The sequence below is a fragment of the Falco naumanni genome, chromosome 7 (assembly GCF_017639655.2).
Source record: "Falco naumanni isolate bFalNau1 chromosome 7, bFalNau1.pat, whole genome shotgun sequence".
Taxonomy (NCBI): Eukaryota; Metazoa; Chordata; class Aves; order Falconiformes; family Falconidae; genus Falco; species Falco naumanni.
This window is the reverse complement of record NC_054060.1, coordinates 4,687,084-4,706,367: the sequence shown is the minus strand read 5'-3', so window position 1 is coordinate 4,706,367 and position 19,284 is coordinate 4,687,084. Positions and strand designations below refer to the sequence as shown.

Sequence of the window (19,284 nt, the reverse complement as noted above, 5' to 3'; positions counted from 1 at the left end):
AGAGGGTATCTGTGCTGAGTTGGAAGGGTTTAGATTTGCTCATACTTGGGGGTTGGTTTTTTTTTACAGTATCTAACCAAGTTTGTGGTAGTTGCAGTCCAGGTTGATTGTGTGTTGCAGCTGCGTGATGGTGTGGGCAGGGCTGAGGCTGTGCTGGGTGCCTCAGCAGGGGATAAATGCGTTGTATCTGCTATGGCTGTTGTGATTTAATTGCTGATTATTTCACAGATAGAGCAAAGACTGAGTTGGTTGCTTCAGCAATAAAGATTCAGAGTTGAAAAAAGGAAGGAGGGGAAGGGGACTCCCGTGGGTGGAAGCCACAGCAGACCCGCGGGAACATGTGCTCTTCCAGCGCATTTTGCAGGTTGCTGCTTGTGCTGCAGCTGTGCGGAGATGATCTCTCTGCAAATTTCCAACTGATTGCAGAGAGTCTGCTGTATGTTGTTCTAAATTTGTACACCAGACTGTAGTCTTTAACTAAGGCTGCCAAGAAACAGGTGGAATAAGGTCAGTAATAGCTGCTGTGGGTCAAAAGTGGGTTTAATCAGTCTGAAGAGAGATGGGAGGTGTTTTTCCTGTTGTAGAGAAGCTGAATTTTCATGGCCTCCGTTTTTCCCTGCCAGGCTGTCTCTAGGAGTATGTTCTCGGCAGCTAGCCCGGTTGTGACAGATACATTTACCAAGCACGGCGTTTTCAGTGTGTTGCCTCAAAATGCAGGGGCAGCTTAACTGCACAGAGACTTGACACGGCAAGATAACCGCACCTTAATAAATAATGGGACAGAAGTCCAACAATACAGAGATCTTGTATGGATTGATCTTGTATGTCGGGGGAGTGGAAGATGAGGGGGAATGAGACGGCGATCAGGGATCGTTCTTGTGCTGGGAGACTGGGAGTTGTCCTCTGCAGCTGGTGGGCATCACTAACTGGGGGAGCTGGAGAACTGCTGGCTGCTTGTCTGCTGTCACTGGGGATAGTCAACAGGGACGCGGCCACCCCACAAGCGGGGCTGTTAACTTGACAGCGTCGTGACAGGGGAACATCTGCTTGGGATCATACCCATGGATCCGAGGAATACCAGGGAGATGTGCATCGTTTCACTAAATTTACCACTGTCGGGACATAACGAGCTTCCCAGGGAATCTGTTTCTGCACAAAGGACTGTGTCTGGGCTGGGTGTGTGGAAGTAGCAAATAGTTATGGTTGGTGCTGACTTCTTGGAACACAGTCACCATTAAAACCTTGACTACAAGTTATCATTTATGCTGTAATCTGTGGATTTAAATGTGTTTTTAAAATAAGAATTATTTTTGTTAAGCATGACACATGTTACACAACAGAATGTTACATTCAGTTTATTTAAATAACAGCTCACGTTTTGTGACAGCATTTCTCCAGAAATGGGGTGGAAACCTGTGTAAGTATAAGCACTGTCATGAAGGCAAAATACGTATTTTTTTTAAAGGCAAATGATGGTTCCTGAGTCCCAATAGTAATTAGGAAAAATTGAAGTCAAAAAAGTTCCAGGTCCTGCTCTTAACAAATCTCTTGTTTTGAATTTTAGTAGTCGACTGTAGGAAGACACATGATGTGGACAAATTCTTCATATTTTATTGTTCCATTTGGTCCAACTTTAGCTTCTTTTAGCAGGTCATCAACTGAAAGAAAGAGTAAAAGAAAAATACAAGTTTGAGTGGCATATATTAGGGATGTTGTGATCTTCAAAAGAGAGCAATGTAGGATTTGGGGTTTTAAATCATTTTTGTTAGAAGTAATAAGTTCTGGGATCAGTTGGAGGCGCCATCCAGATTATGGTTTTAAATGAGCATCAGTTTAAATTTTGATTTTTATTTCCATGTCTTTACTTTCTGGAGCAGAGATGGCCATCTCTTTGAGTTCCCACATGGAAGAGATTCACAAATTTAGTCCAAATCAGCTTTTAATTGCTCCTGGTAGGAGTGGCTTATTTGGCTTGAATAGCAAACCCGCCCCTATTCAATTTAGACAAAACGAAATGCTCATGCAGATTATCTGCCCAACTTTAAGTAGATTTGTGTGAGGCTTGTTAATATCAGCAGGCCTTTAGTGCTTGCAAGAGAAGAATACCTTCTCAGCTGGGGCTCTGAGGCTCTTGCTGAAAATACTTGTAAAGAAGTGGTAACCGTGCAGTTGGCACCCGATGCTTTTCATTCCAGCTTTGGGAATGCCTTGGCAGTGACAGCTGTTATCTAACTTAAAATGCTGCCTTTTGTACAGGCTAAACCATTACAAGGTGTTTTTCCTGTCAAATAGTGTCAGTAAAATAGAAGCACGTAAGAAATGAGACACAGAAAAGTGATGTTGCCGAATGAAACTGCTACTGGGAATTCGATGGCGTCTTCCTTCGGGTGGCGGGGAGGAGGCGAATTCCCTTGCTTCTTCACATGACCCGTGACATGTGGTGGGTGGGGGCAAAAACAAGCAGCAGAGAATTCCAGCAGCTTTTATTTGATAATGTTTTGGGCAGCAGTTTCCTTCGATAAAGTATCTAATACAGTCCAGAAGAGGCTTTGGCTTGCGTGCTTGCTGCAGCGCGGGAGCGGGAGCGCGGCCAGACGCTGCGCAGAGGGATGGGGCAGGCGGTGTGCTGGGGAGGAAGCTGTTGGGTTGTGGACTGGCATTTATCCTTGGATGTTTCATTAGTGGGACACCTGCTAGGTGTTTAGAGCCCATTGAAACAGAGAGATCGTTAATGGTGACGTGCTGATTACCAGCCCTCCGTCATGTCGTGCCTGTGCGGGCTGGAGGCACCTAGCCAGGGCAGCGCTGCGGTGCTCTCCCCTTCTGGAATAGGTGCGGGCAGGTCGCTGGAGGCTGGCCTGCATTTTTACTTGAGCTACACGGCTGGGGTTACCAGGCTGAACAAGCTGTGCTTGTTTAAATAAGACTCCGAGTATCGTACTGGAGCACAGAATAATAGCTTTGCAGTCACCAGTTGTGAAATCCAGGGGGAGGGTCGTGGGCTGGGAGGGGAGGTTTAAAGGGAAAAAAGCTGGTTTTCTGTGAATAGTTGTGGAAGGTGTCTGCGAGCAGCATAACCCGTTTCCTCGCTCTGCTGTTGGTGTGGGTGCTGGGTGAGATGCTGTTTCCCCCTCTGTTTGCATAGAGGGGTGGGCGCAGCCCCCGTGGACGCGGCTGCTGGGAGGGTTTGGTGTCAGCCTGGGGTAAATGGGGCTGTTGTGAGAGCTGCTGTTACCGTAAGGTAGGTAACAACTTTTTTCCAAGAGATCTAATCCTCCTTTCAAAAAGAAAACCCTGGTGGTAATCAAATGCTTCTAAGGACGTAAATTCAAAAAAATAATTAATTCTTTCCAGAACATTTAAAAATAACGCAGAAGAAAAAGGTGTCGGTTCTCATTTGGTAAAAGTACGTTAAATTAAAATGAAGTGAAGGCTTTTCTGGAGCTGCTGTGAATGAAGGTATGTGCCAGTAGTTAGTGAGCAATTGCAGATGCTAATGAAATTGAGTCTGTTCCAGTATCAAATATTTATAGCAGCTTAGCAGGCTGGAGTTCAGTGTGTCAAGATGAAGGGGGAATTTCTTGAGAAGAAGCATCGCTTCCTACGTTAGGATCTATAGTGCCTCGCTGCAAGTTGTGAGTAGATGCAGAGCCTATATGCCAAAGTAACGGGAAATCCCTCTGCACCTCCCCTATCTTTTTTTAATATAATAATGGTTCTTGCTAGGATGCCTTTAATTAGAGTTAATGTCTCCGTGTCTTCACTGTTTGTTCAGCTCTCTTAATAGCTCTGAAAGCATTTTCAGATGTAAATAGCTGCACAAACTATTATTGCAGTTAAACAATTGAAAACAGTTGGAAGACATGCCTCCTTGGTGTGTCACTGGGGAGGCTGGTGACTGCCACTGGACTGACCGACTTTGCTCTGATTAAATCGGAATTGTACTTTGAGCATTAGAAAGGACAGTGCTTACACCCCCAAGGAGCCTGTACAAACGCCGTAACCCTGGTAAAACTCATTCCTTGCCTCTGTCGGAGTCACGATGGGTTTTTCTGATGCTGTTTGTGGCAGAGGCTGAACAATTTGAAAGCTCCAGAGCCTGCCCCCTGCAGCGGGGTCGGAGGGGCAGGAGCTCTGCAAGAGCTGGAGAAGCCAAAGGTGATGTGGTTTGGAGCAAGGAGGGTCCAGGACACCCTGTCCCAGGGGTGAGGGGCAGAGGGATGTGCAGGGTGCTACCCTGCCTTCCCACAGGCCTGGCCCCCCTCCTGCAGCCTGTGAAAGCTAGCGAAGCAGGGCATGCACTTAGAAAGTTCATACACGTACATAAAATGCCTGGGGCAAAATCAGCTCTCTAAAAGGTCTACATCATTTTCACCTTCCTAGAAGTTCCCCCCTATTGTGCGCCTTGGAGGCAATTTTCTGATAAATGGAGCAGCCTTTTTTTTTTTTTTTTTTAAGATTTTTAAATATAAAGTCCTCCTCTCTCTTCCAAATTGCCCTGGCTTCAGAGCTCACCACAGCAGCCCTCTTGGGAGCCTGCCAGCGCACTGTGTGCTCCTTAGAGCATCCCTGCAGCAGGGGGGACGGATGCTGGCTTTATAAACACAGCAAAGCATCTCGGGGTGAAAAAACATCTTTCAGGGAACAACTCGAGAAAGGGAAAAGGTCTCTTGGCTAGCAGGCAGCTGGCTTACCTCTTCGGCAAGGCACAGGATCTCTGCTGAGCCATCGTGGCGTGGGTAAAGGGTGACGACAACGAGGAGACCTCACCAGCACGTGAGTGTAATTAGTTGCCGCGAGCTGACATGGCTAACGGCTCTGCTGGGCTCTGGGAGCGCCCCCCGCTCGCTCGCCCTGTCGGGGCTCCACTGGGAGCTCTGCTTTATGTGGGCAAAGTGGTTTCGATGAAGGCACAAGCTCATCGTATGGCCGCGGCAGGGAAGAGGCTGGTGCCAGCGGGGTGGACCTGGGGGCACGACAAGGCGCGATGCCCTGGTGCACTGCGTGTCTGGGGCGTGATGGGGGGACATCATGCACCCCCCCAGTCTCCTGCTGGCACAGATCCTTCTGGCTTCCCAGCTGGAAGCACCTGATCCCAGATTTGACTACAGAGGAAAACCAGGGAGGAATGAAGAAGATGGGGACCATTCGACACAGCTTTGAATTGCAAAATACCTTCTTCCTCGGAAAGCTTCTCTCCTAGTCTTGTAAGTTTGGCTCTCAGCTCTGAGACGGTAATAACGCCTGTCTTCTGCCTGTCTATCATGGACAAGGCCGTGAGGATTTCCTTCTCGGGTTCCTCTTGCTTCATTTGCCTGTACATGATATTCAGGAAAGTGGAGAAATCCAACTCTGCGTTCCTGTCTGGAAAAATAAGAGCAGGTTCCTCAGGAATGGTTCAGTTTTGTAGTCTGGGTCCAGACCTAAGCATCCCCCTCCTTTTCCCCCCAGTTCCCCTTCCTGGGGCACCTTTTCCCTTTTGCCTGGCTCTGGTTGAGGACCAGGTGGATGACTGCTGGGGGCATTCTTCTGGCCTGAAAACCCATTTATAGCTTTGCTGGACTTGTGCTCTGAAACCTTTGTATCCAGAATTTTTAATCCAGCCCACTTTATTTCATGATTCTTCTTTGGTCTTTGTGCTGTGCTTTGAATTCATTTGTACATATCTGCAGATGAATATCTTCCTGTGCTTTTCTACTGATGCTGGTTGGACTGGACAGTTTCCCAGCCTCAAAATCCATAAGCAATATGTATGCTTCCCGCTGCTTTTGAAGCTTTTTTTTTTGTTTGTTTCTTTGTTTTTAATGGCACTCCTAATCTGTGTGCTGGATTGACTTTGTTCCCCATCCAGCCCATCAGACTAGGTTTTGGTGACTGCTCTTGGTTATGCTGCATTGCCTGGGCAGTTTCACCTGAGTGTGACATAGCTGCTGGGCTCCAGGCAGCCTCCTGGTCTTTCCTTGTAGCCTCCTGACCACAGAGAAATTGAATTTCTGCAACTGTAATCCGGTGTGTTTTATTCATGTGCTACCGCTGTGCTTTGCTTACCGATCTTGTGCAAGTGCAGGTGTCTCTGCACCTCTCCTGGCGTCGGGCTGGCTCCCAGGCACCGCATCACTGCCATCAGGTCAGAGGCTTTTATCTTGCCTTTTTGTTTCTTGTCGTACAGGGAAAAACATTCCTTGAACTCTAATTAAAAACCAAAACTCTGTTATGCCATGTAAGATTACATTGATCTACCAGTGACGTTTCTTCTCCCGTTGCCCGGCCAGGCGGCGTTGGTAGCGTTCCAGCGGGGATATTGTTTGGTTCAGAGTGTCTCGTTTCAAGGAAGATGATGGACAGTGGGGGAGGACCCTGGGTAAAGTGCCAAGGGCAATTAAAACCCAGGCTTGTGAATAGCTGAGCTAATTGGGGTCCTTCAGCCTAATGAAGCAAGTCTGAAAGTGGGACCAGGCTTCCAAATAAGCAGCCTACGGTTAAAAAGTACTTGTCACTGCCTTCATGGGGGGTGGGAGAGGGTGCTAAAGGGAGCGGTGGAGAATGCTGGTTTGGTCCGTGCCATGGTCTGTGCAGGGTCTGCCACTTGCCCCTGTCCTGGTTTGCCACTGGCTGGATTTTAATAAAAGACAAAAGAACCGATACCGTCGCATTGGACAGCCTGAGCGCTGCCAGCAGTGCGAGCTGAGTGGAGGAGAGCCACCGCCTGCCCTGCCGCCATCCCAGCGCGGCATCTCCCCTCCCTCGCTTCTCCCCGCGGGCCTCGCCTGCCTCTCGCCCTCTCCCCTTCCCCCTCCAACGCTGGCTTCTCAGCTCTCAAATAAATAAGGGTTGCCGCTGACCTAGATAAGGCTGCTAAATCATATCCTCCCTTCCCATCCCGCTCCCAGCGTGGTGGCAGGCTCCGCTCCTCGTCATGCTCAGCGCTAATGGGCAAGTTGTGCTGCACGGGGACGGTCCTGTCTGTAGAGCAGCCAGGGAAAGAAAAATCAGCCTATTTTGGTGCAATCGCCCTCCACCTCCCTCCTCAGCCTCTCTGTCCCATAGACCTTATTGCAGGCATGAGCGTGGGATGCTGTGGGTGCTGTGGTGGGTGCCATGCATGTTCTGTGGCCTCCCCCTGTCCCAGCCCCCCCCCCCCCTCCCCCGCCCAGCAGCAATCTGGCAGAGCTGCTGAGCCCAAGGGTGCTGCAGATTAACAGATTTGCAATAATACTCCTATTTCAGCTTTCTTCTGCCATTCGAGTGGCAAACCCCTCCTTGTTGCAGTCCAAGGCAGGGGTCCGCGTGCCCAGGGAGAGCCCTGGTGCCTCGTGGTGAGAATTCATGTGTCCTGTGCCCTCCCCTTCCTCCTCATCCTCCTTCACCTTTGCTCCCACCATATGTGAAACCCCCAGTACTGCAAACGGTCACCTGAACCTTCTCCTGCCCCTGCTAGCTTGGCCAGGGCTGATGCGTTGGTGGGGCTGGGAGTTGCTGGTTCACCTCTGCTGGTCTTGGTGCCATCCAGCGTGTGGGTCTGCGGGGGGGGGGGTCAGCTCCCTGCCTGTGCCCAGCGCCGTCTTAACAAAATCAGGGAGATTTCTCTGGTTTCAGAGCAAGCAGATGCCTTCGAAAGCTGAGAGGAGGGCAAGCGAGGGAGCACAAGCCCAGACTGAGACACTTTTGGGGCGAGATACCATTTATATAGATATAAAAATATAAATTCATTAAGCTGATCTTGCTAATAAAAACCCCCAACAAAACCGGAACAAAACTGTACGTACCATTAATTTGATCCTGGGACAGAAATTTTGCCTGTAGCACGGAGGGGGGGGGAAGGAAAAGGAGAGAAGAAAACCACAACTTTAAAATCTGCATGGGGGGAGCAGTTTCTATCCACCGAAACGCTTCACTCACCATTATTTTGAGGGCCCTCCTTGTGTTTTACGCTGCCTGTCGGGATCGGCGGCGTCTGGTGCTACTTTTCTATTTGATTAAGGGCTAAAGTCCGCCAGCCGGGGTGGAGTGTGGCCAGGCTGTAATAAATACCCCGCTGCTATGGCTACGAGACCTGATCCCCGCCGGGGCTGGATCCTGCGCACAGACCCTGGGAGAAGGGCTCTCCCCAGCCTGCCCCCAGCCTCGGGATGCTGGATGGGACCCTGGGCAGCGATGCTGTCAGGAGGAGTGGGGCAAAAGCTTCCCTTGGTCGGGGGCTGTTTGGGGTCGGGCTGGGTGGAGATGAGCTGGTTGAACGTAAAAGGTTTGATAATCTCAAATAACTGCACACCTTGCACTAAGCTTAGCTGCTGGGAGACAAATCCAGCCTTGTTGATATCTGCTGAGGCCTCTGGGGAAGGGTACGGGGGCGGGGGGATTTACAGCTTTGCAGCTGCCTGCTGGAAGGGTTTTGCTGGTGGGCAGGAGGAGGCGGCGGCTCAGGCTGAGCCGGGCACTGGGCATTGCTGGGCATCGCTGGCAATGTCACTGTGCCCTGCCCAGTGGGTTTGCAGGGCCAGGGGGGTTTAGATGTGCCCCTGCACACACGGCAGAGCTGGGACACTGCAGCTGGACTGAGAGAAGGTATTTTTGAGATGGTTTCAAAAGCTGCCTATTGTCTGAGTTTTTATTTATTAGCATTTCTTTAGCTCACCTACTCGGGAGCAGATGGCCTCCAGCGCTGCCAAGTCCCATTGTAGCCCTCGGAAGGGGGACGCCGAGGAGATGATGGTGAGCAGTGGGGAGATGAGCTGGGGAGCTTCTGGGGTTTGAACCTGGGTGCATGAGGGAGGCTGAGCCCCCAGCTGCTGCGGACTAGCCCGAAGAGCCATGTTTGCTCACGTCTTCTGGTCCCTTCCAGCGCTATGCCACTGCCACTCAGTTGGCGTTCAAACCATTTGAAAAGCAAGCACTAACACGTGAATCTGTGATTTTGTCCCATCCTGTTCCCTACAAAAAGAAGCAAGCCAGCCAGCTGGGTGCACCTGTGTGTGGGGTGGGCGATGCTCTGCCTCTCTGGATCCGCCAGTGCTTGAAATACCCCCAAAAGATGCCCAGCAGCTGCGCAGCAGGGCCAGCACCTCTGCGGGGGGATGCAGTGCCTGATGCCAGGCTGTGGGGGAGATCCAGACCCAAGAACAAAATACCTGGTGCCTGTAATGACCAATATGGCATGGACTGGTGTCTTCCCAGGGTGGACCCTGCTCTGTACAGGGATGTATTCAGGGTCCTTAAACCTCATGGGATTAATATTCTCCCTTCGAAGAGCAGAGCTGCTTCAGGAAGCAACGTGAATCACTCGGATTTTACCACGTTTTTATTCAATGTGTTTCACTAATAGCTTTTTTCTTCTACTGCTTGGATTCTGTCAGACAGGGCACTGGTACAGAAATGTTTACAGACATAAACCATCGCAGGGATGCAGCTGGAGCTGCAGGGGCTCAGCTCCGTCACCCAAGGCTGGAGACCTGGTGAGTGGGAGCAGAAGCTGCCAGCAGCGCAGACCCCCCGCCAGCAGGGCTGGCGCTGGAACTCGCCCCCTGCCCGATGCTCTTTTTGGGCTGTGTTGGTGGGGAATTGGCCCTTCTGCCTCTGCTGCCAGCCCATCCCCTCCTGCACCGTGCCAGTGGGGGCTTCACCCGGGGGGGGCTCGCTGGGGAAGTGTGGCCAACGGAGCTGCCGCGCAGATCCAAGATGGGGCAGCTCAGCCCCTTCCCAGCACGTTTACTCAGCTGGGAGCAGCGTGGGAGGAGGGGATACATCTGTGCCGAGGCACCGGGAGGGTGAGAGCGCTCTGACTTCCCGGGAAACTGCTCCTGCTAAAGGCCAGGATGCTCTCCCGGCCAGGAGGCTCTCCGGGCTGGCTATGGGGGGTGTGGGCTCACCAGCAGAGTGGAGCGCTCTGTGCTCCTGCTCTGATACAGGAGGGATTTGGTGCTGTCCTGTAAGCACCTAAAAAAGTGCAGCGTGGAACTGTGTTGTGCCATCGTGAGGGCTGGCCGGGGCAAAGCCAGGGGAGACACCCCTGCCACGACCCTGGCTTTAAAGCGCTACGTTGCAAAGACTATTCTTCCCTTTTGCTCAAACATCCCCCCCCAGCTAGATCTAGTACAACACGTCTTGCAGCCAGTGTTGGTCAGGAATTTATTTGAAATACATCTACATTAGAAAAACTAGATATTTTTTTCTTCAAATCACTCTAAAATATCAAAACTTATAAACTTTCCTTTGCTGCATGTAGGTTGTTCATGTGCAGTGTGTAAAATGCCCATGGCTCGGGGATGTAGATCACACCAGGGTACTTCTTCCTGAGAATTTTGTCATTCCACAGCCAAACCACCCAAAGAGCAATGAGGACCAGTGTTATGATGAAGGAGTAGAAGAGAAAAAGCCCATTGCTGTCCAGGACAAGTCCTTTGCGTTTCTGGTGCATCACTAAAGCCATCATGGCAAAGAAAGTGAAAATGTAGAGGATGAAGATCTGACCCTCCGTCACGAGGTACCTACAAAGCAAAACCACCCGTCAGTGCCCCCTGGGAGAAAGCACTGAGCCACAGCAGCCCCCAGCACCTCCAGCTTCACCTGGGGTCGGCGTCTCCCCCTTCTCCCTGCTCTGCATCCAGACAAACGAAGCTGTGCTGCTTTCTACTGCCAGCTTTTAAGCTGTGATTTGTTTTCACATTTTTTACCAGTAATTTAACAACTGAGCTATGGGCTTCTTGAAGAGAACAGGTAAAGAAATGCGTGCCTAGTATGAGATTTGAAAGATGCTGGGCTCAGTTTGTGGGTGGGATGCTGAACAACAGAACCAAAGCCAGACTCTGGCTCTGACCCACGGATATGGTGCTCATTTAGTCTGAAAATCCACTGCTGCCCTTGTGCTGCATCTGGCAGTGGCCGGTCCTGAACGGATGCTGGCAGGGGGAAGGAGGAATCGCACTCCCTGGTTCCTAATTGCTAGCACGTGAACTGCAAACCGCAGAGATTCATGCTGATCTATTTAAAGGAAGTGCAATGGGCTAACTGGGAACTGACCAAATCATCTTGATGATTTTGACTATCAAAAATTAATTTACTGTATAAAAACAATCTCAGCAGGGGGCAAAGCCATGGGCAAGAGAGAACACCATCTCTGAAGATGAATGAGAAGTTGTTTGGCTGCCATCAGGGAAACCGTTCGGGAAGATGAGGCTAATGAAAATGGGAAATAAATAAGACCTCTCTCAAAAGGCTATTTGGACCCGCAGGGCGAGCTGAGGAGGCAGCGTCTGAGCATCATGCAGGCGGCCTGGGCTCTGTGTAAAGTGCCTGGACAACTGGCAAGAGCATCTCCGTTGCCACCACCAAGCCGAGACCAGGCAGATGCACCGCAGGCACCAGGTGACCACTCCAAAATCAGCCAGGACCTGCCCAACAGCACAGCGAACGGCAGCCTTTGAAAGGGGGTAGACAGCAAGCACCGTGGAGGCTGGAAGCTGGAGCTCCAGCAATAATATGACCCACTGTGGTTGAAGAAACACCCCAGGCAGGGGCAGGAGTGCTGACGGGTGACCCTGAAATTGTCCCAGCTTGCAAAGGCTAGAGCGGCTGCAAATTTTAACACAATTTGATTTGACCTTCCAGACTTGCAGAGCAGATGCTGCAGCAAGTTCTGCCCTGGGGAGTGGAGAACCCCTACCTGCATGCTGCAGGGCTGCCTGCGGCACTCCCTCGTCATCCCTCGCCCATCCAGAGCGGGCAGGAGCCACTCACCAGTAATAAAGGCTGCTGGGCCCCATCAGAAGCAAGGCAGCCACTGGCATCCTGCTCTCCTCTTCAACAGGGGTGAAGCAGCCAGTGAAATATATAAACAGTATCAGGAAAAAAGGGATATACCTGCAAAGCGAAACAACTCCAATCAGTGCGGTGACCCTGGAAAGTGTTTAACCTCCCCACCCCCCACATCCAAACCACGCACATAGGCAACTTCTGTACTTAAACCTGTAAATTAATTTGGTGAAGGAGCAGCAGCAGAGGCCGCCCAGCCTGCTGCGGCCACATGTGCTCAGGCAGGTGAAGCAGCAGGTCACCGGGGTGCAGGGTGCCGCTCCACGGGGTCCCGCAGTGCCAGTCAGGGCCGTCACCTCTCTGCCAGCATCACAGCTCTTGCTACGAGGTTACCACTGCATCCATACGACCGACAAAGGGCTGGCGGTGCCGGGTGCAGGGCTATTGTATGTCCTGCTGCACCGAGTGCTCCCGCAGATAATGAGACTTCTGGGGCTCTCGCAGGAAAAGCTCAAGTTTGCTGATTAGGTCAAACGCTGGGGCTCAAGTGCTCTGTTGAACAATTGCATTTGTTACACGCCTGGGCTGTCAGAGGCCGTGTCAGAGCGCTGTGTTGTGTTAAAAGCTGAACTGCAGGAAAGCAGGGTGTGGACCAGGGTTTCAACAACCTAACAGAGCCCTTTTTTATTTAAAAGAATGAGATTTGCTTGCTTCACAGCGCTCCAGGACCAGCAAATAAACCAGGAAAGCCTGATGGGGAAGAGATTCCCCTCCACTCGGAGCAATTTCAGGATTATCTGGCAGCAGCTAAAGGGCCAGACAGTCCTTTCTGGGGTCTTTGGTGCAGGCAGAGCAGCGGGACCAGCTCACGCTGGCAGGAGGGTGCTGCTGGGACCTGCCAGAGCCCACAGGCACCACCAGCATCACCTGCCCCTGGGTCAGCAAGCGCAGCCTCACTGATGAAGCACACTGTCTGGCTGCAACAAGTGTTTCTAGGGTTGGCTTGGGGTAACAGCGCTGAAATCAGACCCTAACTGAGCTCCCTAGGTTACCATGGGCAAACGGTCTCTGTTACTGGGAGGCACTGGTCTGGCCATGCACGCAGCCCTTCCCTCTCACTGGACGGTCACTAAACAGATGCAGGGTAATGGAGATGAGCGAGCAAAGGGCTAGAGAGCCCGGGCACAGTCGGTTTGTTTTGGGGTTAACCTCCAGAAGAGCAAAAAGGTGGGTGGTGACAGCCAAGGAGCCTGTGGAGCCCTCAGACCTGCACTGGAACCTGCCTCTTCACCTGGCCATCCCGTGGAAGATGGTTGAGGGACGAGACCAGATGAGCCGTCAAACAACTGCCACATCCTAGAAACATCACTGAGACAGAGACAAAACCAGGGGGAACGGGCAGTTTTCCAAGGGAGGGATCTACTGTAATCACACTGGCTATGACGACGTTATCCCCAGCCAGCTCTTATCAGCTGCATTTTATTTTTTTTTTTTTACATAGCAAACTATGATCAGATCAGACCTGCCCTTCCTTGTATTAGGTTCTGAGACCACTAGACAGACTGTAAATTGCTTACCACATCGAGTGACCTAAATACTCATCGTAGTAGTACAGCAGCTCAAAGGAATCAATCTGCAATGCAACGAAAAGAGATTTAAAAGGGCAGAGGGAACAGGATGCGATTAAATAAGAGCAAGCAATATTTTTTCAGTGCTTATATAAAACACAGCCTCTTTACCAGTGTCTCTGGCTTCAGGTTCTTGATGATGGGATTCTCTCTAACAGATAGATGGTGCTGGTAGCCACTGAAAATCAAGCGATGGTTTACAGAGTCCCCGACCAAGTGGATGCTGGCTCCCATGACAAACATGATGATGCTGACATAGACCATTGATCTCGGTAAGGTCTTGGGGGATCTCTCAATGAGCTAAAAACACAGAGATGTCTTGAGCAGTGAGGAGGTACGAGCAGAGACACGCGACAAATTCTGCCCCCGCTGACTTGAAGGTGCTTTGCAAAAAATCATCAAAAAACCAAGCAGGAGGCCTGCAGAAAGCTGCAGGTTGTGTGGCCGTATGGGCGTGAGCTGCTGCCTGCGATGGCTGGCACCCTGCCAGGGAAAACACAGTCGGTCCCCTGGGGACAGTGGTGTAACTGCACCGGACCGAGCTTCCCTGATTGCAGCTACTTTCCCTGAACACACCTCAGATGCGTGTCCACCAGCCTATGTGGCTTTCAGGTTTGAGCCCACACGTTATCCCTGGTTGCAAAATCAACCCCCATTTTTTTCCCCTCCTTAAACCTTTCTGCAAAGCAGCACCCTTAACCTGAGCCAAATCAGTGATGCAGTATGCAGCTTGGACCAAATCAGTGATGCAGTACTTTCTGAGAGAGTACTCAAAGCAATTTCAGCAGATGTGATCAAAAGCAATAAATAAGGAACAGAAAGGCAGCCGCTTCCTTGGGTTCCTTGGCCAGGCGGATCTGCAGGGCTGGCTGTGCCCTCCAGCGGCAGGGAGAGCCTCCAGCAGCCTCCAGCCCAGCCCAGGCGCTTCCCTCCCCGGGCTCAGAGACACTTACTTGCTCCTTCCTAATTCCCTGCTGAATGATTTTTCGAAGGACTTCTGTTGAACTGTTTGGTTTAGGTGGTTTTCCACCCCCACCCCCCCCCTCCTTTCTTCCTAACGGACTCGGACTCACCTCTCCGTATTTGCTTCTAAAGAGGATGCTGCATTTAAGCCTGTACCTGGAAATACCTAATTGCCAGCAAAACCAGTTGAGGCAACCTTTTGAAGACCAGCTTTAGTGATGAGCTCTCCCTGTACCATCTCGTGGTCTGTGGAGGCAGGAACGTGAGGCTGGCGGGGAGCCCCGTGCTACTCAGAGCCTGGGGCGAGCCCCTTGCAAGCCTGCCTGGGGACGCGCAGCAGGAGCATCTCTCCAGAAAGGAGCTCCCCACTCAGCTTGCAAAGCGGGGAAGACCTCAAAAGACTTAAATCCCAGCTCAGGCTTTGGAGGGGATGCCAAGCCCGCCTCGGGAACCACAGGTCAGGGGGGATGCATCAGCCCAGCCCAAGGATCAGCTGGGGCCGCCTTCACCTCCCATCTCCCTGCTGCCAAATCAGCTTTGCAGCCTTCCATAAACAGTGAAAAGCTCCTTATTTGTATTTAATTTTGAAGCTTAACTTTCCCTTTCTCTGTAACTGCTGTATGAATGTCAGAGGACTCAGAGAGGATGAGGACAGCAAAAGGTTCAGCAAAGCTCTTGTCTGATGGAAAAGGACAGTGGGACACGTCCTTCGAGGGGACACTGGGCAAAAGCAACACACCCTGAAAAACAAACGTTTTTTTGTTCTGTGGACCAACCCTTCCTTCTGTGCTGCCAGGGAAGTCCAAGATAGCAAATTTTAAACTGAAGGAGAATCCAGCCTGCAGAAATCAGCTATGCCAGACTGTGATGGGTCAGACTGAGGTTCAGAGCTTTCACATCCCCCAAAGGACTGGATCCTGAAAATTCCTTTTTGGCCACGCTGGCATTTAGAATCTCCCAGACAGACTCAGGAGGGAGAGGATCATTTACATCTTAGGACATAATTCAATTTCTAGCTAATGAAGGTTAAAATATATTTATAATTGCTTTCTCATATCTTCTGGCTGCTAAGTATTTAATATAAGAAGATTTCTAATGATATGACAGTCTTTAACCTCATAAATGGTTCACACGATCCAGTGGCTGGCAGCTGAAGCAAGATAAATTCAAGCTAAAGATACAATTCTAATGTCGAAGAGCAAGTGTAATTAAGCCCTGAACAATTTAGAAAATCTACTGTAGTTCCAGCTGTCTCATAAGGTCTTTTAAGTCATGGATGGATGTTGTCTTAAAAATACACTTTGGCTCAGCCAGGGAGAAGGGCTCTAACTCCTGAATCCAGAGTTCCAGGGACAAGCGATTTACTTTGCATATGCAGGAAATTGAGTTGTATTGAGATGGTCACTGCCTTGCTTTTTAAAAGGTGGCATCACAAACTTTCTGGAGTTGCAAACCTCCAACGTACAGCATGGCCAGCTCACTTGCAGGAGTTTGTGAATAACCGACATTTGTTCAACAAGTTCCTAACAAACTCAGTCTTTACAAAACTGTATTGTTTGCCCTGTTTTCACAACCGGCAATATTAAAAAAAACTAAGACCTGCACCTTGAGGTTTACCTTTAGCAGAAGAAATGGTGTGATAACATTGTAAGCCATGTGGAAATAATCGCCAGCGCTTGGTTTGTTTAGAGGAAACCACTCCAAAGGTAGGATTATCTGAGGATGGGGAGAAAGAAAGCACATCAGTGTATCCTCACCACCCAGTTTGCAATTACAGCCCCATCGCTGACAGAAAGACAGGGAGAGAAAAATCTTTGCTTTGCACGGCTGCTGCTTGCTAATTGTCAGCTTGACTTCATGTAGCTGTTGGTAACGAAGTTGGGCAGCTCTTCTTGCAGCAAGCGTCCCTAAAAGTGCAATCTGGAAGCGGGTGCTAAAGGCGCTGCGTATTTACATCTCAGCCGTTTGCTCCTGCAGTGCTGCCCAAAGCCGATGCCACGAAGTTGTGTGGCCAAGCGAGCGAGCAAGGCATTTGGAAGTCCTGCAGCAGTGGTTCTCCATCAACCCTCTGCCACATGCAGATGCCAGCAATACACATATTTGAGGGTAATGGCCACTTCTGCCCTGCACTACGTGGACAGCAGCAGTCCCAAGCTCCAGAGATAGAGGTGAGGTATGGGGAAGAGCAGCAGGAACCTCTCCAGGTAACTTTTGTTATGAAAACATAAAGTTGTGGGGTGGATGACATGAAAAATATTCCTAGATAGCTTCCCTGGAAGCAATTAGAGCAATACATGTGGTACCAGTTACACCAGTACATCGCAGCAGTCCTCAAGGACAGCTCCTCAAGGGTGTCGAAAACAGCTCATGGGGTCTGCAGGGGACCACCACGGCTCTGCCCCCCTGTCCTCCACCCAAAGTAAGGTGATGGCAAGCAAAGCAGCAGGCCTGCCTCTGCCACACTCACCATCGCGATGGGACGCCCGAAGTCCAGCACCCAGTTCTGCAGAGTGAAGTAGAACCACAGGTCAAAGTGAAACGGGGAGGTCTTGAAGGTGTCCTCGTTCTTGACCGCTCCATGTCTACAGATGACAGAAGTGACAGTGTCAGTCTTAAGTCATAGAACAGGCTTCCAAGGAGGCAGGGAGCAGACCCCACGTCTGCATCCCCACCCGAAACCTGGGCTTCCCTGGCTGCCGCCATGTCTCTGAGCTTTGGGATCGGTGGAATAACAACAAAGTTGAGAGGCCAAGGAGAGGGTGAGATAGTACAGAAAGGCAAAATTTCATTAATGAAAACTGCTAGATCCCCATAAGAAGGCTCCTCCTGGCTGAGGAGCGAGCACAAAAGCAGGGTGAAAAGCTTAAGTGCTGAATTAAGTGCAACTATTTTTAACTTTTGCATGACAAAGCAAAATTCAACTCCCATAGCACTTCTGTGGAATGCTAAAACTGCGTTGATGCCCGGTGGTACTCAAGCACAGGGATGCTCTGGATGTGCCATCACCTTCATCTTCCACTCTCAAGATCCTCTGCCTCTGCAAAGCAAGGCCGGATCCAGCCCCGCTGAAGTCTTTCCATCAAATAACCCTCCAACACCATCGGACCGTCACCTCCCCCGGGGGAGAAGAGGATCAACTCCTCTCCCGTGGTGCCGAGACCACCACGGTGTCAGCTGTGAGCTTGTGCTACCTGAGCCCACGGTCCAAACCCAATGGATGGAGGAAGAGGATGGTGGTACCCGGGACAAGCCGGGTGCCCTGGAGAGCAGCGGCGCCGGGAAGAGGCTGTCAGACCCTGGACCAGCTGGGGTAACCCAGGTAAGCCAGGACGAGGACGCCCGGGACAAGACCGCAGCGGCTGGTGCCGTGGCCGAGCGGGGGGGAACCTACACGGGGCCTGGGGACCCCGACCCTCCGGGACAGCCCGGACAACCGCAGCACCCGGGATGGTGGGGGCAGCAGACGGGATGGTGGGGGCAGCAGCCGGGATGGCGCTGGGGAAGCCCGGGGCAGGGCGAGCCGGGGGGCGGGATGGGCTGGGGACCCCCGGGGAACGGGGGGAGAGGGGGTTCCCGTTCCCGTGCCCCCCCGCCGCCGCCCCCGGCCCCGCCGCTCACCTGCCCGGGTAGAGCGGCCCGGCGGGCTGGGGGGAGCCCGGGGCCGCCACCGGGAAGGGCCGCCGCCGCGCCGTGCCCTGCATGTGCCCGCCCGGCCCGGCCCGGCCCGGCTCGGCTCGGCTCGGCCCGGCTCGGCTCGGCCCGGCTCGGCTCGGCACCGCGCGGCTCCGCCAGGGCCCCGCCTCGGCGCCGGGGGACGAGCAGCGGCTGCGCGACCAGTGGCCTGGGGACCGCCCCGGCCGGGGCGGGGAGCGCGGGGCGGGGGCAGCCCGGCTCGGCACAGCCCATCCACCGCGGCCCGGCTCGGCTCGGCCCGGCCCAGCTCGGTTCGGCCCTGCTCAGGCCGGCCTGGGCTCAGCGCAGCTCAACCGAGCCTGGCTTGGCCCAGTTCAGCCCAGGCTGGTTCGGCCCAGTTCAGCCCAGCCTAGCTCAACCCAGCCCAGCCCAGTTCAGCCCAGCCCAGCCCGGCCCAGTTCAGTCTGGCCCGGTTCAGCCCAGCCTGGCTCAGCCAAGCCCAGCCTCCCCTCCCCATGCCAAATCCAAGCGGCTTGTTTTGCCTCCCTGCCCCCCCAGCAGGAGCGCCCATCCTTGCTGTTTCACACCGGGAGGCAGAGGAGCAGGACCACATTTAACTCCAGGACGTATTTAACTCCAGGATGTATTTAACTTCCTAATTGCTCTGCAGCTGACGAGCCTTTGGCCCCCACGTGCAGCCAGCACTGCATCCCCACGTGGCCAGGAACAGGGGTTCGGCGGGGGCAGGGAGCACCCATCCTGCGCTTGCCGTGCCCTTTGAAGCCCGAGGGTCCGTGGAAACGAAGCGTCGTGTCGGGCGCAGCTCTGGCTCCCCGCCACGGGCAGACTGCTCCGTGCGGCTCCACGTGGCGGGTCACACCCCCGCGACCCTGCGACGAGACCACCTGCCTTCGGCGCCGCGTGGCCAGGTGCGCAGGCATCGTCACTGCGGGAAGCCAGGAGACACGGACGCCATGCCCTGTTCCCTCTCCCCCATGTTGCCCAGATAAACACCCTCGGGTCGGGATGACTCACGGGCAGTAGAAGTGTGAGGCAGGGAAGGATTTGCACCCACGGGTCTTAATTTGCACCCCTGGCAGCGGTAGTTTGGGATCTAAATCGGGAGATTTGCATGTGAAACAGGCGGCGCGCCCCACGGGGTGAAACACGCGCCGTGGCCAGGGGAAGCAGGTGTCCCATGGACTCATGAAACCCCTCGGCCTCTGCCCCTGCTCCTGGGGGGCTGCTGTGGGCACCGGGGGGGGCTCAGGGTTCGCAGGTGCTCAGGGACCCTCAGGATCAGCTACTGGGA

The 19,284-nt window shown here is 52.5% G+C and overlaps 2 protein-coding genes across 3 annotated transcripts; both read right to left on the bottom strand.

Moving 5' to 3' along the window:
* Window positions 1–1,339: 1,339 nt before the first annotated feature.
* On the bottom strand, window positions 1,340–8,179 carry CALML4 (calmodulin like 4). 2 transcript variants are annotated; one of them, XM_040602166.1, is made up of 6 exons: window positions 7,900–8,179; window positions 7,767–7,797; window positions 7,414–7,618; window positions 6,049–6,189; window positions 5,176–5,364; window positions 1,340–1,658 (listed from the first exon to the last, which is right to left on the bottom strand). In XM_040602166.1, exons 4-6 carry the CDS (start codon window positions 6,122–6,124, stop codon window positions 1,561–1,563), a joined length of 363 nt encoding a protein of 120 aa, XP_040458100.1. In that variant the 5' UTR covers window positions 6,125–6,189; window positions 7,414–7,618; window positions 7,767–7,797; window positions 7,900–8,179; the 3' UTR covers window positions 1,340–1,560. The 2 variants fall into 2 exon arrangements, with proteins under 2 accessions (XP_040458100.1, XP_040458099.1); XM_040602165.1 differs by lacking the exon at window positions 7,414–7,618 and having other exon boundaries at window positions 7,900–8,177.
* A 1,932-nt stretch (window positions 8,180–10,111) lies between these two features.
* Window positions 10,112–18,094, bottom strand: CLN6 (CLN6 transmembrane ER protein). The gene is made up of 7 exons (XM_040600715.1): window positions 17,958–18,094; window positions 16,807–16,921; window positions 15,957–16,055; window positions 13,488–13,676; window positions 13,326–13,381; window positions 11,734–11,856; window positions 10,112–10,484 (listed from the first exon to the last, which is right to left on the bottom strand). The coding sequence occupies exons 1-7, from the start codon at window positions 18,038–18,040 to the stop codon at window positions 10,196–10,198; spliced, it is 954 nt and encodes a 317-aa protein (XP_040456649.1). The 5' UTR covers window positions 18,041–18,094; the 3' UTR covers window positions 10,112–10,195.
* Window positions 18,095–19,284: the final 1,190 nt, after the last annotated feature.